General features: G+C 40.3%; 1 protein-coding gene across 1 annotated transcript in view; it reads right to left on the reverse strand.

Moving 5' to 3' along the window:
• Positions 1 to 776: 776 nt before the first annotated feature.
• The window catches only part of LOC118117234 (corticotropin-releasing factor receptor 2), a 32,639-nt gene continuing 8,778 nt past the window's right edge, over positions 777 to 24,637 (reverse strand). The window contains exons 3-12 of the mRNA XM_035169306.2: positions 13,157 to 13,242; positions 12,251 to 12,357; positions 11,282 to 11,399; positions 10,986 to 11,139; positions 7,622 to 7,682; positions 7,463 to 7,535; positions 6,949 to 7,034; positions 4,395 to 4,530; positions 3,583 to 3,624; positions 777 to 3,292 (exon numbers count right to left, since the gene is read on the reverse strand). Coding sequence (XP_035025197.1) covers positions 3,152 to 3,292; positions 3,583 to 3,624; positions 4,395 to 4,530; positions 6,949 to 7,034; positions 7,463 to 7,535; positions 7,622 to 7,682; positions 10,986 to 11,139; positions 11,282 to 11,399; positions 12,251 to 12,357; positions 13,157 to 13,242 — 1,004 coding nt within the window. The 3' untranslated portion in view covers positions 777 to 3,151. The remainder of the gene's footprint in view (positions 3,293 to 3,582; positions 3,625 to 4,394; positions 4,531 to 6,948; positions 7,035 to 7,462; positions 7,536 to 7,621; positions 7,683 to 10,985; positions 11,140 to 11,281; positions 11,400 to 12,250; positions 12,358 to 13,156; positions 13,243 to 24,637) is intronic.

Raw genomic sequence — 24,637 nt, forward strand, 5'->3', positions numbered from 1 at the left:
GATTCTCTTCAGCCTTATACATTTTACATAATAAATGACGAAGCAATGTAAAGACGGTGCTGGTAGCCTCGGACTGCCATGGCAGTTCTTTATTTTTAGCCGAGGTAATGACTGGTGAAAGGCAGTTCAATATGGACGCTGGGGAGCTCAGGGCAAACAATCCACAAAGAAGTGCAGATGTGCCGCTCGCCTCTGGCATCGGTTTGGCTGCAGAATAGCTCGTCCACTGTCATGTCTTTCATGCTGTTGTCGACTATCAAAGGCATTAATTGTCACAACAAGCCTTTATTAGGCTGCATCAAAGTCCCGGCTAATTGTTTGGGGATGTATAACTCACAGAGTCCTGGGGGTCCTGGGCACAGGCAGTAGTTCTGCTCCACTTCACTCCGGCCTGAAACTGCCATCTACTTTCATATTACATAACATTTAGCAGGCGTGCGCTCAGGGCATCTTCCCCTCCACAACTACAAACTATATTTACATGTCACAGTGCCAGAGCAGCAGCAGTCGTCTCCTCCCTCATGAGGATAATTACTTGATTGAGTCATTACACGAGTGCTGCGTTTAAATTCCGCACAATGCTCGCAGATAGCAGGGATGGATGGCCAGTGATTCAACTAAACAGATCTTATTATTGCAATCTGTGGCAAATGTCAAATAGAGCAGCGTAACTGAGCAGATGTAATGCATCATATAGTCCGTCAACAGCGATCACTGTTGTTTACGTGCTCCCTCGGAAAAGATGCAAGACCTCTGACACGAAAAAGCCAAAGAGCAACAATGAGAGTTTGATTTTAATTCAAATTAATGTATTTTTTTCTTCCTTTCATGTGTGTATGTACAAATATATAGCAATAACACCATGATACATCATTTACAGAGACATTAACTTCCTTTTCACAAATTAAAAATGCATTTCCTTTTCGTTTTGTAAGGCAACATGGGTGGTTCAACTAAGAGTTCTCGATAAGATCAGCAGGTCAACTGTTCAGTTCCACGTTACCAAATCTGACATCACTCCGCATCGAATACATTTGATCATGTAGAATAAATGATGTAGAAAAGAACATGTAATAACAAGAAATTGGTTTACAAAGTGCAGTGGCGACAATATAAATATGCAGACGATAAAAACTCTGGATGTTGGTAAACGTAGTTTCGTCTCTTTGGTGAGTTTTAAATAAATTATCTTATTCACTTGATTATGTATAAAATCTTTCACAACTATATTGTATTGTTTTTTTGTGTGTGTTTATGATGGCCATGGGGGGTTTGCAGGGTTATAGCTACATGAAATCAAATCAAATATTCACATTAAAATCACGCGATCAACATATACCATCAGTATTGAGCAGCACGGTATGGTAAATAAAATGTACAAAATACAAATTTGACGAGTACGTTGTAAAACGAAACCTGACAAAATCTGAATGTCCTGTACAACACTTTAAAATACATTTCCACAGATCTCACAGAAACTCTGTGTGCTTTATTTCACTTTTTTCTTTTATCTAAACTCTGCAGAACTGTAGATCCAGTTGATATTAATACCGTTTCACTTAAAAAAATATAAATAGTTAAATAAGAAACAAGTAAACAAATACAAAACAAACAGGAATGTTAATTTTTTTTAAATGTTCAGTATTTTAGGGGAAATATTCTTATGTACATTCTTGCCATGAGTTGGATGCACGATTTGGTGAAAGTCTACGTGAACCTGCACCAGTTTCAGTTTCAGCAGCGGAAAACAGTCAAACACAGAAACATCAGCATTTATGCTCATTCATCAGGTGTTTTGGATCACTGATAGAATATTCCCTCCATCTTCTTGCTGGTTTTTTCTGTGTGTCACTGCACACATGGTCGTTCACAGTCTGTTTGAGCAGCCTGCAGCAGATGTGAGAGTTGAAATGTTGATCTGACCGGGGCAAATGTTTAGGGGAAGCAATCGGTGCTCACTTTATCAGGCTCCTCTCTGCGGCAGCCAGCGGCTTACAGCTGCGACGCTGATTACGAGAAAGCTGCAAGGATCTCATAGGGCTAAAGGATTTTTTAATCTGCTTCCACCGTGCCTGCGCGATAAATCCATGCATGGCACATAACACACACAGTATACATTACGTAAATTGCTTTAAAATAAATCTCTTCTTTACTCGTCCGGAGGAGAGCTTTAATTTGGGGCTGTCCACCAACCATCATCCTGGAGGGAATTCCAACACACAACGTTTTAAACGCTCTTTATGTTGATTCCCTCCTTCTCTGAGGGGAAATGGGCAAGATGCAACAAAGGGGGAAAATAAAGGCAGAATCAAATATCTGAAACAAGAGTTTACCTTGTGAATATCCATTTAAAAAATGTTTAAAACAACATGATATGAGATTTCAAATTCAACATTGTATGAAAGAACAGAGTTGAAGGAGAAGCGTCCTCTGAGGAAACATTATAGAGGCTCCATTAAAATGGCTTCTTTGTATAAAATAGTCACATTGACCAAAGTGTACACTTGTTCAGATTGTGTTAAGGTGAACACCAGTTATTCACTTCACACTTTATTACGCTGCAGAGAGCAGTGGCTCTTTCAAACCCTTTCGCCTTTTATTCCCTTTAGTTTTTCATTATTATATTTAATTCAGGTGATTCGCCTCCTTCCCCAAAGCTTCTTCTCCGGCTGTCAGAAGCAGCTGTTGGTGCCGAGGAGCAGTTCATTCAAAGAGCAAGTTTGCATTTTGATGTTCGTCGCACTAAATACAAATGGATGTTCTGGCAACACTGTGAATGCATATGAGTCAAACTCAGTCCCTCAACGTAACAATGGACCCACATGCCTGCAAGTGTGGGAAGTATCCTGCTGCAAATCCTGCAGGATTATCCTGCTCCTCTAATGACCACCAGGCAGAAAGATGATAATAAGGGACAGATGACACTTAAATCTAGTGAGTAACGGGGAAATGTACATGTCCACTTTGTTTTATGTGCAGTTTAAGTGTGACCAAAAAAATGAAATATCCTGGAGCTCCAGCGACATTGGACACACTCAGGCTCACATCAGAGGAATCAGCCTGTTCTGTAAATCACTCCCTTGTGTTGAAGAGTGAGTAAGTTCCCTCGGAGGCTGCAGAGGAGATTACAGGATGTGCTTGTCACCCCTGGTCACACGGCTGTGGTCTGTTTGATGCTGTGAAAGCTGATCCTGGTCGGAGACGTGGGGATGGACATGGCTCGTGCCACTCGCACTCGGAGAGCGTGGTTGTCCTGCCAACGGTGCCACCGCTTCCTTACCGCTGAACGCACCTAAAATGGTCAGGGTAAAAAGTGGTTATCTTCTGATGGCAGTAATGACTCTCAATCAAGCCATTTACTATTGTTCAAACATTGATGGAGCAGAAATGATTCAACTCATCTCTTCTTCTTCTTTCACTTGAAAGCTTTCTTATCCAATCATTTGAAATTTAAACATTTTAACTATAGGAGGTAAATTAGAAAGAAAAACACAGCGAAACTAATCACATACACACTTCATTTGTGATTTTATTAAGATCATATATCAAGAAACACATTTCAAAGTGTGGTGAAAAACTCACCTCTCCGTTTAGAAAGCAGTAGAACACAGACACGAAGAACCCCTGCCGAACAGGACACATTACAGTCAGTCGAATGCAGCTTTGTGTAATGGCATCTTATTTAGACAAAGGAGGATTCATGGTAAATGATCTGCATTCATACAGTGATTTTCTAGTCTGTCGGCTACACAAAGAGATTTCAAATGTATTTCTCATCAACCCGTTCACACACATTCATTCATACAGCCTGAGGAGCAGTTAGGGGGTCCGGCGTCTTGCTCAAGGACACTTGGACACACTCAGCAGGAGCCAGCAAACCTTCTGATCACTGGACGACTCCTCTACATCCTTTGAGCCACGTGAGGACATAGATTTATGCTTTTCTTAATCTCATCATGCAATAGTTCTCGACTAAAGAGAAACTTCTTGAAATCCCCTTTTCCTTCTTTCCTCCTACTCGGTCTTAGATTAAAGCAGAGAAGATAGAAAGATTTTAAAAAGGAGCACAGAGCAGGGATCATGCCCACGTGGCCCCGTTAATCCCGACGGCTGAGAGCTCTGAACAGGAGGCAGGAGGGCTGGTTCTGTGTGAGCAGAGCCAGGATGCTCGTTCACATCATCTTCCCACTAGTAGACTCAGGGCCTGAAATGTCATCCTGAAAGAAGTGATACAACTAGGCGATAAGATGAAATCAGTATGATTCACACACACACACACACACACACACACACACACACACACACTGTTCACTTTACAGAGAGTGTGTGTGTGTGTGTGTGTGTGCTAGGTTTTCTGGGCCAGCGTCACTTTGTACCATTATCCCCATCCTCACCTGAAACGACTGTAGAAAGGAGTTGAAATAGATGAAAACGATCTGTGAGATGTCGTCCTCCCCCGGATTCACGAAGAAGAGCATGTAGGTGATGCCCAGCAGAGGAAGCAGGACCAGTGTTGCTTTCACAGCTTTTCTGTGAAGACAAGGATACAGCTGCATCTATAAAAATGACTAATGTGAGAGTGTGGAGTTTTTAGAAAATGCATGATCCTGCGTCAAGAGGTGGTAGGAAACACACACCCACCACCAGCGCTGTGATTCTCACCGTTCTTTCAGTTTGCAATGTGGGAAGCACTTTCTATTGAAGACCCACATTAAAAGGCAGTGTAACTGTTGGCTTCATAAATACGAATTAAATCAGTTACTTAGGCTTTGATGATGAGATGAGTGTCACCACTGACACTGAAATCTAATCAGCTCATCTTTAAGTCCAAGGGACAACTGCTCGAAATGTGTAGAAATTCCCTAAAGACAGACTTGAGATCTGTTCAAGAGACCAACAACCTGGTTTTGTGAGGTCCCAGTGAACCAAACTGGAACGGGTTCTTTGGAGATGTTCCTGGGACAAAGCGTTCAAAGAGGCAAAAAAATCAAATGCTTTGTAAGAATCTAATCATTTTATCCTCCAGTCGAACTGAAAACATTTACAGCCCCCATGCAGCCAAACACTATTTATTCCTAATAGGCCCACATGTTGTCAAAAATGTTAACTAGACACAAATTGTTGGATTCAATGGATTTTGACTCGATTAGCAGCAGGTTGAAGTGTCCATTGAAGGGTTGTTATCAGAATGAAGAGCTAATTAAAGAAGCAGTGAAATGCTGAAGGAGGATAAACACAAACCAAAGGGATTTTTCACAACCTGGAAACTCAAGTTGTATAAAAAGAAAATATATTCCCCACATGCTTTGACTTTTGAATTAAAAAATGACAGAGAATCCCATCTTCCTTTTGCTATTTCCCTCCCTTGTTGGCTCTGCTCAAACAGCTCTGGTAAAACCAACAGCGTTTTTTTGAAGGAGCCATAATGCTTTAGTTTGAGGTAAACAGTTTATGGTCCAATCCTCCACTCACTTAATTAAATCTGCTTCGCTGACATCAGCATATCTGTCACAACGAGCATGAATCCAGCTCCAGCCTGGAAAGCCTGAGGTGAAGCAGCCTGAGCAGTAACAGTAAACACACCATAATCCCCAAATAATCCCTAAAGGAGACAAACACAGTTGACGCAGCAAAAAAAAACCAAACACACAACTTCAGCGGCCAGAAGAACAACCTGAGAACATGAAGTGGGACTCGACTCTCTCACAACAAATCTCTGCCTATTACTCACTCGTCAAGTCCTGTCAGACACATGAGAGCTTTTCCGCCTCTCACTCGTCTCACCTCCGCCGAAATAAAGTGGCGTCTCGCAGTGTAACTACCTTCAGCTCCATTTGTTTGTCTAGACTTCATTTTGTGTTTTTAACGCATTCCAAAATACTCTTTACTTTCTGCCTTTGGCTCTTAGGGAGATACATGAAACACAATACATTAAATGTCACTTTTGATTTTCAACTCACAAGCAATTTAATTTGTCAATCTATTTTGTGACATTGGGAGTGTTTTGGGGAGTGATAACGAACATTTTGACAAAAAATCGTCTTGAATTATCAATTTTTGAGTGAAGCACAGAGGTTGATGCCTCTTAGCAAGAAGGTTCCCAAAAGAATCCCTGTTTTCCTATGTGGAGTTTGCATGTCCCCCACATGTCTGCGTGGGTTTACTCCTGCTTCCTCCAAAAGACATGCAGATTGGTGGTTAGGTTCAATGGAGACTAAAGCTCCTTTTCTACTCGTCCAAACAACCCACAAACCCGCTAACATCTGGCTTTTATCTGCAATGGATTCAATCGATGTTCACTCAAGCTTTTTATTGGCTCTGATCGGTAGTGATGGAAACGCAGTAATTTGGCCAGATAGCGAGGTGAGAGAGCGGCTCAGTGCTCAATGCGTACCTGACATCTAACATGATGCACCGGGGGGGAAAAAGCCTGAAAGGAAAACTCTACTGGCCATGGTAAAGGAGTCAATCGCCATTTGTTACCAGGTTTACCCGCTTTTGAAAAACCTGCATACACAAAATATACATAATTGTGGTGTAAAAGAGGTACAAGCTGTCTGTAGGTGTGAAAGGTTGTTTGTCTGTGTGTGTCGGCCATGTGATAGGCTGGTGACCTGATAGACCCCGCCTCTCGCCCAATGTGAAACACAGCACAATATGTTCTATGGTGTTACCGTGATTTACTGTTCAATTACACACACTAACTGCAATAACAGCCTATATATAGCAAAGAAAAAAGCCGTAAAATCAATAATAGATCTCTAGTATTAACGTGCGTCGCAGTGATTCGATTTTCTTGTTATTAATATCAGATCTTTTGATCCTCAAATATCCGAAATTTGTATGAGATTAAGTCAGAATTTGAAGTAATTCTAAACAAACAGATTAATCTGATTTCTGAACTGGTGGCTTTGATGCTACAAACGCATTTCTTCAGGAGCAACTCACCTGTATTGTATCGTCTCAGACGTAGTGGAAGCTCGTAGTTTGGTCATAAGAATTCTCACTATGTTGAAGAGGAAAACAAAATTTATCTGGGGAAAAAAAAGACAATAAACAGACTTTATAAATCAAACAAAGGAAATGACATAAGCAGTGTTTCCTCATTGAATGTTGATGAGGAGAAGAAGGGCGTGCAAGTCAAAGAGGAGCACAGGACTCAGAAGGGGTGAACACATCAGTTTGAATAAAACCTGTAATATTCAGGTTTCATACGTGTGAAACTGCTTTAAACCACCGAGAAGATTAATTCCACTTTTCAATGAGCTGCTTGCAGGATAGAAATGACTTCCATTATAAAACCATTTTCATCTCAGGGTATATTTTCCTTTTCATCAGTTCACTCCTACAAGCACTAATGAATCAGATGTTGGTGTTGTGTTATATGAATGAATGGTTCTCATAAATAATGTAGAAATAACAGGGGCGATACAGGGAAATGGCTTCCTGCTTTGTTACTTACCAGAAGAACAAGAATAACTGGTCCCTGATAAATATAATCCATATATTTTCCAGGTTCTTTACCAAACCAACATCTGTCAACAGGAGAGGAAAGAATCATTATAGCATCCGATTGAGGACATTTCAGGAAAACGTCCGGGGAACTTATTTGAATACATACTGTTCGTTTTCGTAGTACAACTTTCCTATGGCCCAGGCTACTATTATAGGAAAGGGAATACCTGTAAAGTAAAGAAGATTAATGTAAGCCAGGAGCAACATTTAATTAGTGTCACAGTTTATTACAGACACAACTATTAATCCTCTGCCTGACTTGCATAAACTCGTAGATATCAGTCTGATAAATATGCCTGGTTGAGATCCATTGATCATTCCCTGGGAAATCAGTTTAAATGTCAACGCCTTAACAAATGACGAAAGAAAAAGCTCTTAATGAAACTAATACATTTATTTGTTGAATAATATATTAACCCACAGTGAAAAACATTTAGTCAAATAACAAGAAACACACCTTTAGGCTGCTGAACACAGCAAATTGCTTTTTTTGCTCTAGAACACTTGCATCTATTGGACCCTCTTTTGTATTATATGGCTGTTGTCTGCACCCTCAGAGTTTACATTTATTCTATCAACTGTTTCCAAACTGTGCTGCTTCAGAACCTTTTTGCTGATTCGTTGGCAGCGCGCTCAGATGCAAGTTAAACAGGCATAGTGCTTTTGGAATAACTCGCCGCTTCACCCCAGAGCACTCAGGACGGCAGTTCAAGGAAAAACCTTTCAAACAACCTGTCGCTGCTTGACTTTGCACCTCGCCAGCGTGCTGACAAGCTAATTGAGCAAAACATCTTCCAGCTAGAGCATACAAATCAGAGAGGGAGACCGAGAGACGTCCAAAGCTTTCTGTCCAAAAGGTTTCTGCCAAAAAGGTGAAACAATCAGGGAAAAGACCTTTCATGGAGATGAAAGAATACAGGTCCAAACTTGTTCTGACCCCAGCTAACATCTGGCCTCTCGTAAGAGATTTAATCTGACCTGTACTTTCATACTTTACTAATGAATTCTAGTTAACACTCTCAAAACAAGAACAAATCCAATCTCCTTACTGGCTTGTGGTTCCCTGAAGGCAGCAGCTATTTGAAATATGGAATAATACGATTTATATTGATGATTATAAATATTTATTTTCATATATTTATATGTCTGTAAGCGTCTTATTGTATTCGACATATTGTATTTTAAATAACATTATAATATCAGGTTAATATATTATACAATTATAATATTCTTTTATCTAATTCTTCCTGACGTATAAATCCCCCCCTGGCAACCATTAACTCTTATCTTTTGTTACGGATGAATTACAATATTACTTTCACAGATTAATGACAGTGTCATAGAGTAGATGATGGACATTAATTGCAGAGAATTAAAATACTATTTTTCAAGGTACCGTGGTTAATTAAAAATACACTTAACAGGTTATGAAGTGCAGAGGAGCTGCTGCACAGGTAAAACCATCCTGATAAGAGTTAGTTACATTTTAGTAATATTTCAGTCATTCAAACAAGATTAATATGTTTGACATGCCCTTCTGGTTATTTCTATTCATAACCATGTCATCAAACTGTCATTACTGATATTACGTGATCTATTCATATTTCATTCTCTTGTTCATAACGCTCCGCTGAGTCATTTTAGTAAAGTATCTGTCTCAGAGAGACAAGGAATCATGGTTCCGTGGGCACGTTTCTGCCTCAACATCAAATATTCTGACACTGTTTTTTGACTCTGTCCAATTGAACACTGAGCCTTCTCTAATAACTTCCTCTAATAATAACTAGGTTTGTAGGATTTTGACGTGGTCATGACAGGACATCTGCTTCAGGACAATCACCGGTTAAGTCAAGCACCAAATAAAAAGCTATTTCCCACATGTCAGTGCTGTTCCGTTCTCCACTTCACCCGCTGACCGGCTGCCAATTAGGTGCTTTCACTCTGAACTGGGCAGAAATGTCAGATAAAACTATGGTCCGGCTGTTTGACAACCAAGTTTTCCTTTAAGAGAACTCAGCAAAAAAGTAAAATGTAAGACTTGACATATGTTGTAGTATCAAATATAAATGTGGGAATCTCTGTGGATCTGTCTCCTGCTGTCTGGCTTTCCTTCGATTTGTTTGACAACAGCTCAACCGATTGACTTCAAATATTGCAGTCCTCCCAAGGAGTTGCAGTGTGTGAATTGTTACTGCATTGGTTTTACCTGTTTGTACCTAATAAAATGAAGTGGGGATTAATCTAACCACTTTCTGTGAACACTTTCCTTAACCTTCTTCACTTAAGAATGTGTAGAGCAAGTGTTTTTTTTAATCGGTGCAGTAAAATGCAATTTAGAAAATGTAATGTGTTTTTGCCAAATCCTTCTGAATCAGGTATCATAGCATCGATGATTATTAATAATATAACAGTGGTGACAGGGAAATTAGATGAGTACTCGATTATTTAATGATATTGAAGTATTAATGAGAAAAAAAATCATATTTTGACTGCACTGCATTAATGTGGCTAAATGTATTTAGGGTCCATAATTAATAAATATGAAGAATGAGCGGAATTTGATGAAATCTTGAGATGGGTTTTGTGAACATGTTGGATATTTAATTATCTTAATGCTCCTCCTCAGACTCCTCGCTGTGAGCTGCTTTTCCGAGACGTTGCCGTTAGCGCTGTCACAGAAGCTGCTGACGAGAGAAGCTCCAACTGAGCCCAGGACTCACACACGCAACCCATGTGACGCTGTGTTCACACAGTCAAAGGATGTTTTCTAATTTCAGCGTTTATTTAATACGACAATGGAGTTGTTTCAGTGTTTTTTTTTTGCGTACTGGCTTCATACGGAACAAATCTCCACCATCACACAGTGCATTGACGCCAGCTTCATGCAACCATGTCCTCTCCGAACCTGCATTTGTTGTTGGACTTTCTCTTCGTAGGAACTATTACTTTGACCTCTGTGGGGTTTTGTTTTGTCATTTAGTTAGGATGGCTTAACACCTGATGGGAGCTATCCGCAGATCGGTGGCCTGTAATAGTGGTTCACCAGATTCACGGCTTCTCTGCCTCTGATGGCTGTTGTTTTTTATCTGGCAATAATACAAAATTCTGTCTTTATGGCGAGTATCAAATCACAGATTCAGACATAAAGAGGAAAGAAGCGGCTGTGCTTGTACATCAGAATGCAATAGAGAGACTAGATTAAATCTAATAACATGTCTATTCTGTTGGATACTATTACCAACCAGTATGGCGGTTGGTCTTCTGAGATTGACCCGCCGAATGGAAAATCGACTCAGAATTGGCTCTTGGTGGGTGCTCATGTCGGACCCGGTCTGTAATATCAAAATAACTGACCCATTTTTTAATGGACCTCATCGTGAGATTGTTTTACCTCCTGTTCCCAGGTTAGCGATTAACTTGCACCCAGAGTGTAGGTGAGAGCGATGCACTGTCAGCATGTACATACTCACACCAGCCGATGAAGAGGAAGACCCACTTCCTGAGCTTATCGGTCGAATAAGTCATTACGATGGCTGTGTGGAGGTAACATCCTTCAACAAACATCCAAAAAAAGTTGGTCACCACAAAGTAGTTGTATATTGTCGTTATAAACCGACACCAAGGCTGAAAGAGAGAAACAAAAGGACAAGATGCAAAGTCTTTTAAACGGAAACGGACACTTTTCCTCATGTGATTCTATCAAGACTTTAATAACTTTCTGCACTCTTAAGTTATAATGCATTGCATGGGACACGTGTGCCGTTACCTCGTTGCTCTCATGAATATTGTGATCTATCAACTGAAGCAAAAACCACATAACATTCCTCAGGATGAAGGTGGTGATCAAATTCCAGTGGATGATGTTTCGAAGACATCGAATGCTCCTGAACCAGAAGACAAACGGAAGACATGTTAGATTATCATGATTTCCGATACCATACTGAGTACAGTTCATATTTTTAAGATGCAAGAAGATGAAATGTTTATTGCTTATGCTGCTATTTGCACATGTAAAAAACTAACCCCTTGTAATAAAAAGTTTCATTTGTATTGTTTAGTATGTCACAGACACATACAAAATGTATATTCTTTCCAAATACATTTTAATCTTGTGGTTAATGGTCGTTAGCGGCACTCGTGATAAATATAGAAATGAACATCCCTTTCTGAATCGCTGTCGTAACAATGTTTTTGTATTTCTGAGTTGCCTCACAAGCCGGTTCAAACTGCCTCACGACCCGGAGGCCGGAGGTTCCCCACCTCTGCTCTAATGGGCTATTAAAACATGAATAATTTAATTTTGCATGCTTTTAAGAGAGTTTCAGTTTGGACAATGTTAAAAAATCTTCTCCCAGTATTTATATCCTGAGGAAAATAAAGTAGCTATTGATTGTGCCATGACATCTTAAGAGACTTAAATATGGAACAAAATATTGACTACTTCGGTCTATAATCCAAGGAAATCAATATTTGCTTTCAGAAGCCCACATCAACCAACCCCTATTGCACAGCACAGCTGAGGCCATTTGATACTTGGTAAATGTGTGTGTGCATGTGTGTGTTTGTGTGAGTGAGTGAATGTGATTAGAAGTGTTGTGAAATACACATTATGCTTTTTCTAAACCTCAGCGGAGCCGCACTGCAGACATCTATTCATTTGACATAAGCAAGTTAATGATAAGCAGTGCAAGGCTACTGCAGGACACAGTTAGAGATGCACTATTTCTGTACTCGCCTTAAGCACAAGAAGAGAATGAAGGCCACGACTAGAGCTCCCACAGAGATACAGTGGCCAAGGTAGTTGATGATCAGCGCCACTTTATAATGCATCGGATACTTCCTCTGGAAAGAAGACATGGGAGTCACTTACTTGATGCACAGACAGATAACAGGACAAAGGAAAAGAGCTGAGTAACATGAATGCATGGAAAGAGCCAGAGTGTGTCTACAGTATCAACCTGTCCAGGCTGCACTGTGATGAGAGAAAGCAAATAATAATAATGATGATAATCATAATACATTTTATTTATGTAGCACTTTTAGGATGAAGTGTGAAGGATGAGTGTATTTCTAAAGAAAATGAAGTAAAAATTCAAATTAAAAGCCATTCAAGTCCCCCTTCTATGACATATTTATCAATCATATTGTAATAAATATAAAATAATGAATGAATAAAATAACATTATAACAATAAATATAAACTATACAATTATATAAAAGCTCACATAAATACAGAATAACTCCAGAATAGTAATAAATGTCACAGACACACTTCAGATGTCTTGGCTTAAAAATGATCTGAGCAAAATAGAGGGAGACCCAGAAACACACAATAATCAGGAGACAAGATGTGAGCTAATCAGGACAAAACTCCTCACATACGATGCATCAGTGTTACCCTGAACCCTCAGGCTCTGCTAACAGGGACACAAGCCAGACTGTACGTACTGTACTGTGCTTGTTAAGTCATCTGGAAACAAACTTTTTAAGTGTTTCAAAACACGATGCAGTCACGGCCGATTGGTTGTCTCTGTGTGTGCCATTAGTGTGTCGACTGTGACGGGCGGCTCTCGGGGATGATTGGCAGATTGTGCAGAGAACAAAGCAGAGAGCAGGATTGCTCCTGTGTCGCCACACTAACCTTCTCCTCCAAAATGGGCTCACAATTGGAGTAATTGCTCTTCAACGCCCACGTCCCATTATCCATGCACTCCCTGTAAGCACTCCCTGCAAGAAAGTGAATCAAACTGTAATCATGGCATCGTTGCAAACATTGTTAGCATTGAACAATGCTTGTTGAAATGTATCAATGGACACTTTCACCGATTTGTTTGTCTGCACAAATCCTCTCCATCTGTATTGGACAGCAGACAGCAGACACCTCAGTGCTGGTGCCAAACCTGTTTGTTGTGGCAAGGTTAGAGAAGCGTTTGCCAAGAGGGGGACGCCTTCCAATTTCCTCAGAGCTCAGTTCAAAGTTGAGCACCACCATCTGTCTGACTCTTACACAGAACACCACTTTAGCAATACAATGTTTTATTTGGTGGGGGGAAAGCAAATCCTCTTACTCTGTCAGTTTATTTGCATATCTTTTTAGAAGCCCCGCTTTCCATAATCAACTTCCAAACGTTTCATTTGGCTGTTCCTCACGGGGCATTGACTGGGCACTTTATCTCAGCAGCCCCGAGAAAACGGAGAAAGATTTGGGGCCGACACAGAGCAGCAATAAATCTATTTTCTATTAGGACCTGCCACTCAAAGTGATCATTTAAACCACTCTGCTGCCAAGATACACATCGTGTATTGAAGTGGTTTTATTATTGTGCAGGAAAACTCTCGTTGATTAGGCTCCTGTCAGATTAATTTTTTTAAAAACCCACATTAAAAATTACAAATTCAATTTATCTTTTATATTTTAATTCAACCAAAGAATATTTTTCACAGGTCGAGGCCTCTGATGTGAATAACTCAGCTCCAAATGGGCAGCTGTCAGATCACTGTCGCCTAAGTGGATGTGATTAGTTAACCTCAACATTATTTGATAAAGATGCTTTTACATTGTATCAAATGATCCAACCTCTTGTGAGGAAATAAACTCTAATATAGATGAACAGATAAATGTGTTTAGAACTTATACAAGTCAAATAATGAACTATTCATATTGGTATCAGCCTCCAAAAATCCTTATCGGTCAGGCTCTAACAGACACGCCTGATCTCTTTCCCTCGATCCAACCCTTTGTCCTGATCTGCCCTGATATTCAATGTGATTTGTTTTGTCCATCATTCAAAGTTTTTTTCAATAGTTTGAGTAATTGAACAATAGACAAAAGGGAGAAAAACATGTCCTCCAAGGCAGAGGTAGCTAACAAGATGTGTAGAAAAGGACAACACACTAATACTGATGTTGTCCCATTGTAGATTTAGACAAATCTTCGTATTCCCCCGTCCTGATGTGAAGATTCTTGTAAACCACAGAGAGGAAACCACCTCAGAAACAGTGAACTGAAGGCAACAGCATCCTTTCCATTTGAATTAATGTCACACAACGTGACATTTGTGTTAAAAGAGTGTGTGGCAGCTAGAAGAAGAAGTAGCAAAACAAACAAAACCTTTACCAACGAGCTCACATTAGCCTTTTCATTTGACTTCAGGCATTTATTTGGTAATGATTTGTGTTGTGTTAAAGAGGGAAAAACCCAGTTCTCTGCCATTTGATTTAGAGCTAAGTAGCCCAGAACACAGCTGTAAATCAAAGTGAGTCAAACCACTCCAGCTCGTGAATGAGTGGTTTCCCCACGAGAGGCAGTAAAACACTCAATTGCAATACGCTCTGAAAAACACACAGCGCTCGCAGTTTGACTGTTGTTGTTCAGCGATGGGACTGAGGGGTATGAACATTAACTCAGACAAATAAACTAGAGGTTGTATTGAAAAAGAAGAAATGACTTTTCAAAGCTCTTTCTGCTGTTGTATCGGGCTCCTCACACAATACTGGATCTGTATTTGAAATAAATCCGAACAATACAACACAAACTACCACTGATTCAAGTGGTCTTTTGCACAATAATGGGCTTAAAGGGAGTTGTGTGTTCTTGTTGGACTCTATTCACACTATGATGATATATTAGTCTCTAATTCTTCTGTTAAAAGCCAATGATATTTACAGCCTCTTGGGTTGCCAGGTTTTGGATAAACCCTCTGGCTGGATTATCCAGTGTGGCATTGACGTGGCTCTTCAGGAAAACCCTTCAAATTTGACCTTTTGACCTCTGAACTTCTGGCTTTATGAATAATGTATTAACATTCATATCTGCAAGCTTGATGGTTTACAGAAAGACTTAACATCAGCAGTTATTAATGTGCTATTACAAAAAACAGACGGTAAACATCAGGCAAAATGGATTTTTTACCAACCTGGTGACCTACGGTATGTTCTCAGTAATGGTAACCCATTGCAAAAAATCAGTTAAAATGATCGTTATAAGAAAATGGGAACTTGAATTGCCTCCCTATGTTTCTATGCCTCCACCAGCCAATGCAGTTGGAAGCCTTCCAGTTTTCTCTCTCTAGTTTGACCAATCACGTTTGAGCCAGCCTCGGTATCCGGAAATGCAACTTTTAAATTAATGTGCGCTCATATGGAGATAACGTCTAGACCCAAAACAATGTACAGAGAGTTTTGCCGTTTGTATTTTGTGTGGGGAAACATTTGACTCGTGTGGACTTGGACTGTGAACATTGCACGGTGAATGGAAGATGCAGACTGGGCCTGTATATCTGCCATCTACACCGGAAACTCCAAATTATCGTGGATTGCCAACCGGAGTTTAATTTGTCGTCAGACGATGAGATGGCCTCCTGACTCTCTGATTATCCTTGTGTGCTTTTGTCTGCAGAGCCTGAGGAAGGTGGACTGTTTATTGGCATCTCTTAATTGTGCAATTGAATCCTCCCAATTCAGAGCTGCTCAAAGCGAGTATTATGAATTAATCTGTGCAGATAATCATAATAATATGCCATTTTATATCATTCAAACTGTTTTGGGGGAATCAAACTGAGAGTCAGCACGACAGCATCTAGAGGATATCGGCGTCACAACAAATCAACAGCAACTGAAATTCCTCCAGTCAGGTTAGTTTGCAACATCTCTCAACCCAGCGAGTCAGGAACCCAGTGTTCTCTGCCAGTCTGAGGCTCAACTCCTAACAATGGCTTTCAAGCCACCCACTAATTTGCAACACTGCTATAATTTGCAAAGAAAACCATGACAACTATTATAAAAAAAGCATCTTTACATAATGAGATAATATCACAGCAGCAGCACAGGGTTTTTTCCTGATAAAATTCTCGCGCTCCAGGCGAATATCACGCTGGGTTTGTGAAACAAGCGGTGATGGCGAAGGAATAGAGGAAGGGGAGCAGGTTGTGAGGTTTGTCCCTGTAAGCGATTCCACTGAGGCAGGACTAATTCAAGGCACTGGTGCAGGAAGAGCATATTTCCCTCTAACCATCTGTGCATTACGCATGATAAAGCGATTCTCCTAACTTTTTCTCTCCCTTACGGTGCGTTAAAGTCATACTGTTAAAAATAAAGAATCACTTAATGAATCTGTCGAGTTTGGGAAACGGGAGAACGTGTTAATAATGCTGTGAGCAACCCGACACTGACCACACTCCGCTGGTGTAAAGGCGGAGGGGGAAGAAGCGGCGAGATTTCCAACTGGCGCACTCCGCAGCCACACAGCCCACCTCCTCCACCGGCCACCCGGCCAACTCCTCTTGGACGCATGCAAGCAAACACCAAAGGATTGTCAGAGGATTAGAAGACTGGAAGCATGTTTGTTGATGTAAATGAGGAAAAAAGCATTGCTGAAAAGTTATGTAACTTGGGTGTGTGTGGGCTGTTTCAATCAGGGGGCGTAAAAAAAACAAACAAATTCAATTATTGATTCTGAAATGAATTAGAAATTCACATTCCTAATTATTCTGAAAGACTAAACCAAACAGTATGTGACTCCTATGCCGGCGAGGTTGACCTGTTTCTTTGAGCCGATGTTTGCTGTGCACCGAACCGTGGCCTCTACAACAATGCCATAGGAATATTACAGTACAGCATTTTTCACTTAAAGCTTGTGTAAGCCTGCCTGCCTTGCTCGGGTGTCTGATTGCCCTGTGCTTTAGCCCGGGCATCTGTCTCTTTAGGTCTGTGTTGCGTTTGTCCGACAGGAGATTGTTTTTTCTGATTGAGTGAACTCCGAATAAGGATGTGACACGAGCGCTGCCGCTCTCCGGTCGCCCCCAAATTAGTCAGATGTTCCAGTTGTTGTGAAACAGACAGTAAATCTGGGGCCTTCTGTTTGGATGAGTTGAGAGACAATAAAATGGAAACAGCTCATGCGAGTTGAACACCTGAGCCCGTTTGAGCAGCGTTTCCTGAAAGCCACATGGAATTTAATTTGAGCATCTGACAGAGCAAAGCAGCTCACGCCATAACAGCACGGGAATCTCTAATCATTTCAGTTTGACATTTCATTTAGGTGACGGGAACTGGAGCAATTAGCAGTTATTCATGCAGACGGTAGGTGAGGACATGAGGTGTCCTGAAGATAGATGTTGATTATCAGCCATAATATTGTAACCATCTTCACCACAATGCTATTTGCTCCTATAGAAGCCAATGGACTACACTACCCACAATCCTAAGGTGTAGTAGCAACGTCTCTGATTGGCGAAGCTTGATTTTGACCCTGGAAATGTTTACCACAGCCGCGAAAATCATGTCCGATCGGACCGTTCAGCGTTACTACACTAGGTTACTCTACTGTACGATATATAAAACACTCAGTACAAACATACAAAACTACAATATATTGGAACACTTTAACAACTAGGTATAATTTAAGAAGAGGCAAGATGGAACTCGTTAAAAAGGGTATGTATGTAATGTAGTGTAATGTACATTTTATGTATGTCTGTTTTCCAATTACTTTTTGCTGCGAATCACGTTTTTGTTATGGTCAGAATTCATCTGGTGGCTGGTCGCCCTGGCTCAGGCTTAAAATTGTTTTTATAAAGATTTTATGAAACGTCAATAGAGAAAACAAAGGATTCTTTGGTAACTTTTTATGAACTTATGGTCTATTTGTTCATCAGAACTGTAGCTGAGTCTCAAAATCCATTTTATTGATAAGTAGTGCTTCAAACGAATGATTCTCCTGAAGATCCCACTGGGGGGAGCTTGTTGTCCTGAAGGAAGCACCAGGCCACAAATGGTCTTCATGACAACAGACATCATGTCGAAGGCCCTGAAACTCAGAGACTCGCCTGTCATGCTTCAGGGACCGGCTGCATCCACCCGTAGACGGGTGATGCCAAATAGCCTGAGTCTCTATGAAGAAATGCTAGTAAAATAGTAATACACATATATGATGGAGATAACATTTGATTCAACATTAATGTGATTGATTTCAAGAAGATTGATTAAGCAAAGGAATGCAAGGAACCTGGTAGGATGAAGTGTGTTGTGTTGCAGTTTCTGAAAAGTAATATATTGATTGAGGACATTGATTTAAACAGACACTACAGAAACGTGCCTCAGTGCAGAGTTCAGGCACTACGACATCAGAGGACCTCCTGGAACGTGGCATCTCATCGAGACCCGAGGTTTAAATTGCGCTATGTTGAAGAATAAAGCTTTTTCTGAGCGGGAGCTCAATCCGTTGGCACACGGCATTATCCTGATAAGAGCATCCGAGGCAGCACAAAGCACAGAACCTGAGGGGCCGTCCAAAAAAAGGAAGACAACTTCACGTAGCCTTTTCAGAGTTTCCAGTGCGTCAAACAAGGAAGAACCCATTCAATTTTGGAGCAGATCCAGATAAAGACTCTCTGAGCCCCAATCTAATTAAGTCTCACCTTCATTACTGCACAGTAAAAATAACAGAGGAAAGATATTTCTACCAGATAGAGGAGAGTATAGACAATTCAGATTCCACTATGCTCTTCTCCACCGCTGTGCGAGCTGGGGTTTTGCCACTGAAACATTGAATCTTTGATGTTTGTCTGGAACTTTTTGGGGGTTATGTTCGTTTTTTCCAATTGTCATGATGGTTCATATAATTTGTCAAGCTGGCTTCTCATCTCCAAGTCTGTTGCTTTTGCTTTTTTTTTGTGCGTCATCGACCGCTCCTGCCCTTTTGGTCTTAGATGCAAAAGTGTCCTTTTCAAAAGGGCAAAACTTATTTTTCCCTTTCCTCACATGTTTCCTCAATTTATTCTCTGCCTGTTAAAGAGAATACCCTTAGAGATATGTGAAAAAAATCAAAGCACCACACACTTGTGACAGATTTCTGCAGAATTAGATCACACATGAAAGCAGGAAGGAGGAACTCAAACTGTTCTTTATCTGAAGAGAAGCTAAAACAAGGTCTCCCGTTTCCAAAAATGATATATCTATGTCGCCGATGAACTGTGGTTCACATCATAAAATGTTAGTCTCCAGTGGATCTAACCAGTCAACACTAACTCGCCGTTTCTACGGCCTTGATTGACCCAAGTGTGATCAAACACAACATGGCAGCTCAACCACTTTACAAAAACTGCACTGTCCTTGTCACATTCACTCAGTTTGACATTTTGTCAGAGGTGCTGATCCTTTTCAAAGCAAAACAAAGTCCCCGGCTTTTGGGTATTATCAGTGCACAGTCCCAAAAACGACTGGATCACCTCAAATCCCTCTCTGGGAGGTTTATTCTGAGGAGGCACTCAAACCCAAATCACAATTCACAAAGGCATCACAAAGTGTTTGAACTCATTTCAGCAGTTAAGCACCTTCTGGTCCGATGGCAGCATTACTCTAAAACTTGCAGCTGTTACATTTTCAGACATCCAGTGTGAATTTGACTCCTGGCTTCAGTAACTAATCAATAACTAGCACTTTATTCCTTTAAATGTGTGAAACATTATCTACTAACCTGACCCGTCTCATTTTAAAAAGGGATTTCAACAACTTTTCTGGAATATTCTCAAATACTTTTGTATTGATTAAAATATCACAAGCACAACAGGTTGGGAACCAGTGCACCATGTTATTTATTGCAACTAGAAAAATACAACTATAATCATACAGTTTCTCCTGAGGAAGAGCAGCTATACAGCCATTTCAGCAAGAAAAGTTGTAAAGTGTTTTGCTGCTTTTGGGTTATAATGTTACAACAATATATAGATGCTCTACTTTCATTTCGAACATCAGGCTCTGTCTGTCCAGTCATTAATAAACTGAGCAAGCAGAAGAAAAGCAGCTACAAGAAGGGGGCAGCTAACAGCTCAATCAAACACACGTCCTTCTCTGACTGTTTCAAGTGTTTCAAAAGACATATGACCACAAGAAGACCACGAGTCAGACCAGCAGGTCATTAATCTCTGTGTTTTGAACGAGAGTGAACTGTGAGATAAATCAGAATAACCTAAATACCTTATGAAGTAGCGATCCAAGGGAGATCTGAAATTCCCTGTCCTCTCATACAAGATTACTGGGTCACTCCACAACCTTTGCAAAGAGAGTCAAAAACGTAATGACTGACGACTTTGTTACAGGGTTCGAGATGACATGCAGTGATGGTTGTATCTGCAGCATTTCACTTGCGGTTCTGAAGAAATAATCACATGAGATTTGTGATTTCTTCCGTTTGGTTTTGTGCAGAAATGCAGCCTCACTGTCTGTCGGCTCTAATTCTTTTTAACCTCTTTTGACTTTTTCCTCCTTTTTCCAAAATGCCAGGATTCAGTGAACTTCTGAACAAATTGCGATCTCTCAGAAAGCATAAATGTACATTTGATCTTATTTTTTCCCGGAGGATGTGTGATTATTGACACTTTTACTTCTTGTCAATGGGTTAAAACAAATTCAACGAATTTTTACCACAAGGCCGCAGATGAACTTGCTTTTAACTACGTGGTTGCATCATGGCGGCCTCGCGTATCCTGCGTTTGCTTGGGCGGTGTTTGCAATATCCACATGAACTGTAGGGGCAGTATTTACAGATTGCGAATCTGGACGATCTAAACAGTTCTGTGGTGCACCCTCTAGTGGAATACTTCAGTAACACATGTGGTACACGCATAGTTCACAACAAGTAACTGAACGATTACACTCGTGATGCATCAGGTTGTCTTTGCTTACTCTATCTATACTTTTCTGTATCTTGAGTAAAAGATCGATAAAAGAAATATAAAAAGACTTTGTTGCCCCTGTGGATTCACACACTGAAGGTAGTGAGGTTTTATATTTTCTGAAGGACTCAGAATAAACCACCTGTCGGTGCGTCTTGCGGTGACCTGATCAGGGAGCGCCGCTGCTCCACTGGGCTGCAGAAGCTATTTCCAGAGGCTGAACCGAGACGGAACAACCTTTTGGAAAAGATGCCACTTCACAAAAAATAGCCTGTTCCTTTTTCCAGCCACATTGGAAGACACCTTGGAGGAGCCTCAGGCTGAACCGCTCTGTGAGATTTCTGTGTCCTCTCTGCTGAAGATGTATTTTATATCCATTAAACACGTCAGTCTTTCATATGAGGGTGAAGAACTATTTCCCCAGAGCAGGGAGGGAGGGAGAAGCTATGATTGGCAGCCTCATTACACTCTAGATGGTTCATTGAATTGAATAAATGAACTAATGTGTCGGAGCTAAATGTATGTACGTGACGTGACGTGTATGTGTTTTAATGATTTACTTACTTATGCCCCATGGCGAGGCTGTTTAGGCATCAGGAATGTTAACGAGTCAAATATCTGCTCTGGTAATTCATTAATGAACCTGGTATTAATATGTTCTTTTATTCATGCGCTCATTAGAAGAGCATATCTAATTGGGTGATTATTTTCAATAAGAAGAGAAATGGAAAGTGAAAATAAAGTGGGATTTCTCAGATGAACTCGAGGGAAGGAGCAGGTTTTGTTTAGATTTCAGTCACTCAGCTGCTGCACGTACAGACTGCACATACTGCGAGTGTTTTTATAGATAAAGGTTTTCTTTGTTAAGTGCAGTTTTAGAGGGATGTTGATGTCACAGCATTAACGTTATAATATACATGTATGTACATTTCACAGCATATGATCAATTTTAAACCTATTTTGCGTTCATGTTTTATCCCATGATTGTCAAAGCTTTGTAATACCTCCAAATGGGGTAATGCTCAACAGGAGCCCAGCAAATTATTGAACATATTTCATCTAATAATTATTTTCTTTCTGCCGATCATTTTCTTGATTGGTGAATTGTTTGGTTTGGACCATAAATCCCACCTCTCGCTGGGGGTCCCAGGGTCTCCTTGGAAACCTGTGTAATTCCTGTAAAAAATCTTCCCCCGTTTTACAGGAGCTTCTGAAGGTTGTGGTGAAGAGTTAGTAAGTAGTTATAGGTTTAAACGTTTATTATAGAATATAAGATTGCTTATTGAGAACCTGTGTGCTCTGTGTTTTATCAGTTATTTTTGCACTATTTTGGGTGCATTTTAGCATCCTTGTGTTTTTGTGATCTTATTTTTCTTGAAAGCTTTGAACCAGTAGCTTAGAGTTCAGGATTTAGACCCCTCAGTAGACCCCCTTCTGCATATTATCAATTTTAAAGTTTTTTTTTAAGTGCTAAGAATAAATAGCCGCAACATATATTTTAAATATTTATAAATATTGACATTTCAGAAGCTGGAACCTGAGAGTTTAGGGATTTTCTGTTTGAAAAGTGACTTCATTATGTTTCTTTTTTTTTGTAAATATCATCTAGATGGTTGATCAAATACTTTAGTATTTTTTACTACGTATGTTTTAGAAGCATTGCACCATGAATTGCAATGAGCATGTGTTTGTGCCTCCTCTTGTTTTGCAGGTAACAACAAACCTCTTAAAAAGCTTTGTGCCTTGAGCGATGACCACTGATGCAAATACACCAACAGAGCCTGAGGAGGAGTTGCTGGTTAATCTTCCACTCGCAGCTGTGTCTCCCCTCCTGTTTGTCTATAAGGAATCCCACTAATAAATGGAGAAACGTCGTCTGTCTGTCTGTCCTTCGATTTCCTCGTCAGCCACTCGTCCAATCGACTTTGGAAACAGCTTATCGCAGCAGCAGCCTCCAACGGCTTCATATGCACGATAACTTGAGGCGAATGCATCCTGGGGCGCTTTGTTAAAAATACAAACAAGGCAGCACTTCTTTGTTTATATTTTATCTCCAACCGAATATGATGTATTAGGACTATTAACAGGCAGAGGAAGTATCGTGTGCTCTACTGCAATTTAACATTACATCATCCATCATCTAATGCTGTTATTCAGCTGCTGTATATTTTTGAGTGAGAAAATAACTTAACTAAAGTCTTAGACTGTCTACATCATTCGTAATGTTTTCCTTTGCCTGGATTTTCTTAACTGTAATAAATACATAAGTAAAAACATGTCAATATAAAGTTTTAAGTCAAGTTCTGCGGGAAAAGAGTCGTTATAACACACAGATTAATGGAATTAGATCAAATATAATGATAGAAACTGATGTTGTATATTGAAACAGACCTGCAGTGAAGTTTTAACCTTAATTCATAGAGAGAAATGCGTATTACAGGTCTGTTGTATTATACTTCAGTACTGTAGGTGTAGCTAAATGGCAAAATTCCAGAATGAACAGAAATGATAGATGACTGCATACAATATGAAATTACTGATGAAATAACAAGCACGTTTTGAACAGGCATTGCACTGGTAACAACTATAAGTCCTAGGTTCAGTGTGTTTGCTGTCAAACTGCTGAAATCTGTTGATGAGAAAATGAGCAAGAGGCAATGCGCTACAAGTGTTTAGCCCTGAGGAAGCCCCACATGGAGCAGGGTGTGTCTGCTTAAAGAGAATATATTAAACCACGTTACACGATTAGGAAGCATGCATATGTCAGATGTGATGAGCACTCTACCCTAGCAATTTAAAGCAGACCATTAAAAAGTTTTTGTCAGTCCGACCATTGTCATTAGAATTTACCAATGTGGTTGTGCACGTCCCTTGCACCGCAACACAGAGCCCCCGATCTCATTTTCACCTCCAAAAAAGGTGTTACTCCATTTATATTGGAGGAAATATTGTTTGGGCTGAAGATGAGTTCCTTAAAAATAGCCAGGCATCTCACAGAGCAAGGTTATAATCAATCATCAACCTTTAATGTAATATCTTGGCTTTGTGGAGGGGTAGGAAATAAATGAGTATGAAAACATTCTTTTTGAAGGTCCCGTGTTGTAGAATGTGAGAATCCCTGACTTTTTTTTTTTTTACTGTAATGTAGGTTAAAGTGTTAATAGGTGCTCAATCCACAGAGAAATGCAGAAAGCCTTAAAACAAGCCATCAAGACCTCGTGAATTTGGGGATGTCAGAAATATATACACGACTCTCAGCTACGCCCCCAGGATGTCTGACATTTCTGAACAGCACAATAGAGTGAGGATACCTGACCCAAGCCTGTGGGGAGTAGCAGTCGGCTAGAATCCATTACGTTTGAAAAGAGAACAGCCAATTAGACGAGAGACTCAGAGACCGACACCGAACGCCCTCTTCTAGCCCCAGAGAAGAACGTGAGAGATGAGAT

This window comes from Hippoglossus stenolepis, chromosome 11, assembly GCF_022539355.2.
Source record: "Hippoglossus stenolepis isolate QCI-W04-F060 chromosome 11, HSTE1.2, whole genome shotgun sequence".
In the NCBI taxonomy this organism is placed as follows: domain Eukaryota; kingdom Metazoa; phylum Chordata; class Actinopteri; order Pleuronectiformes; family Pleuronectidae; genus Hippoglossus; species Hippoglossus stenolepis.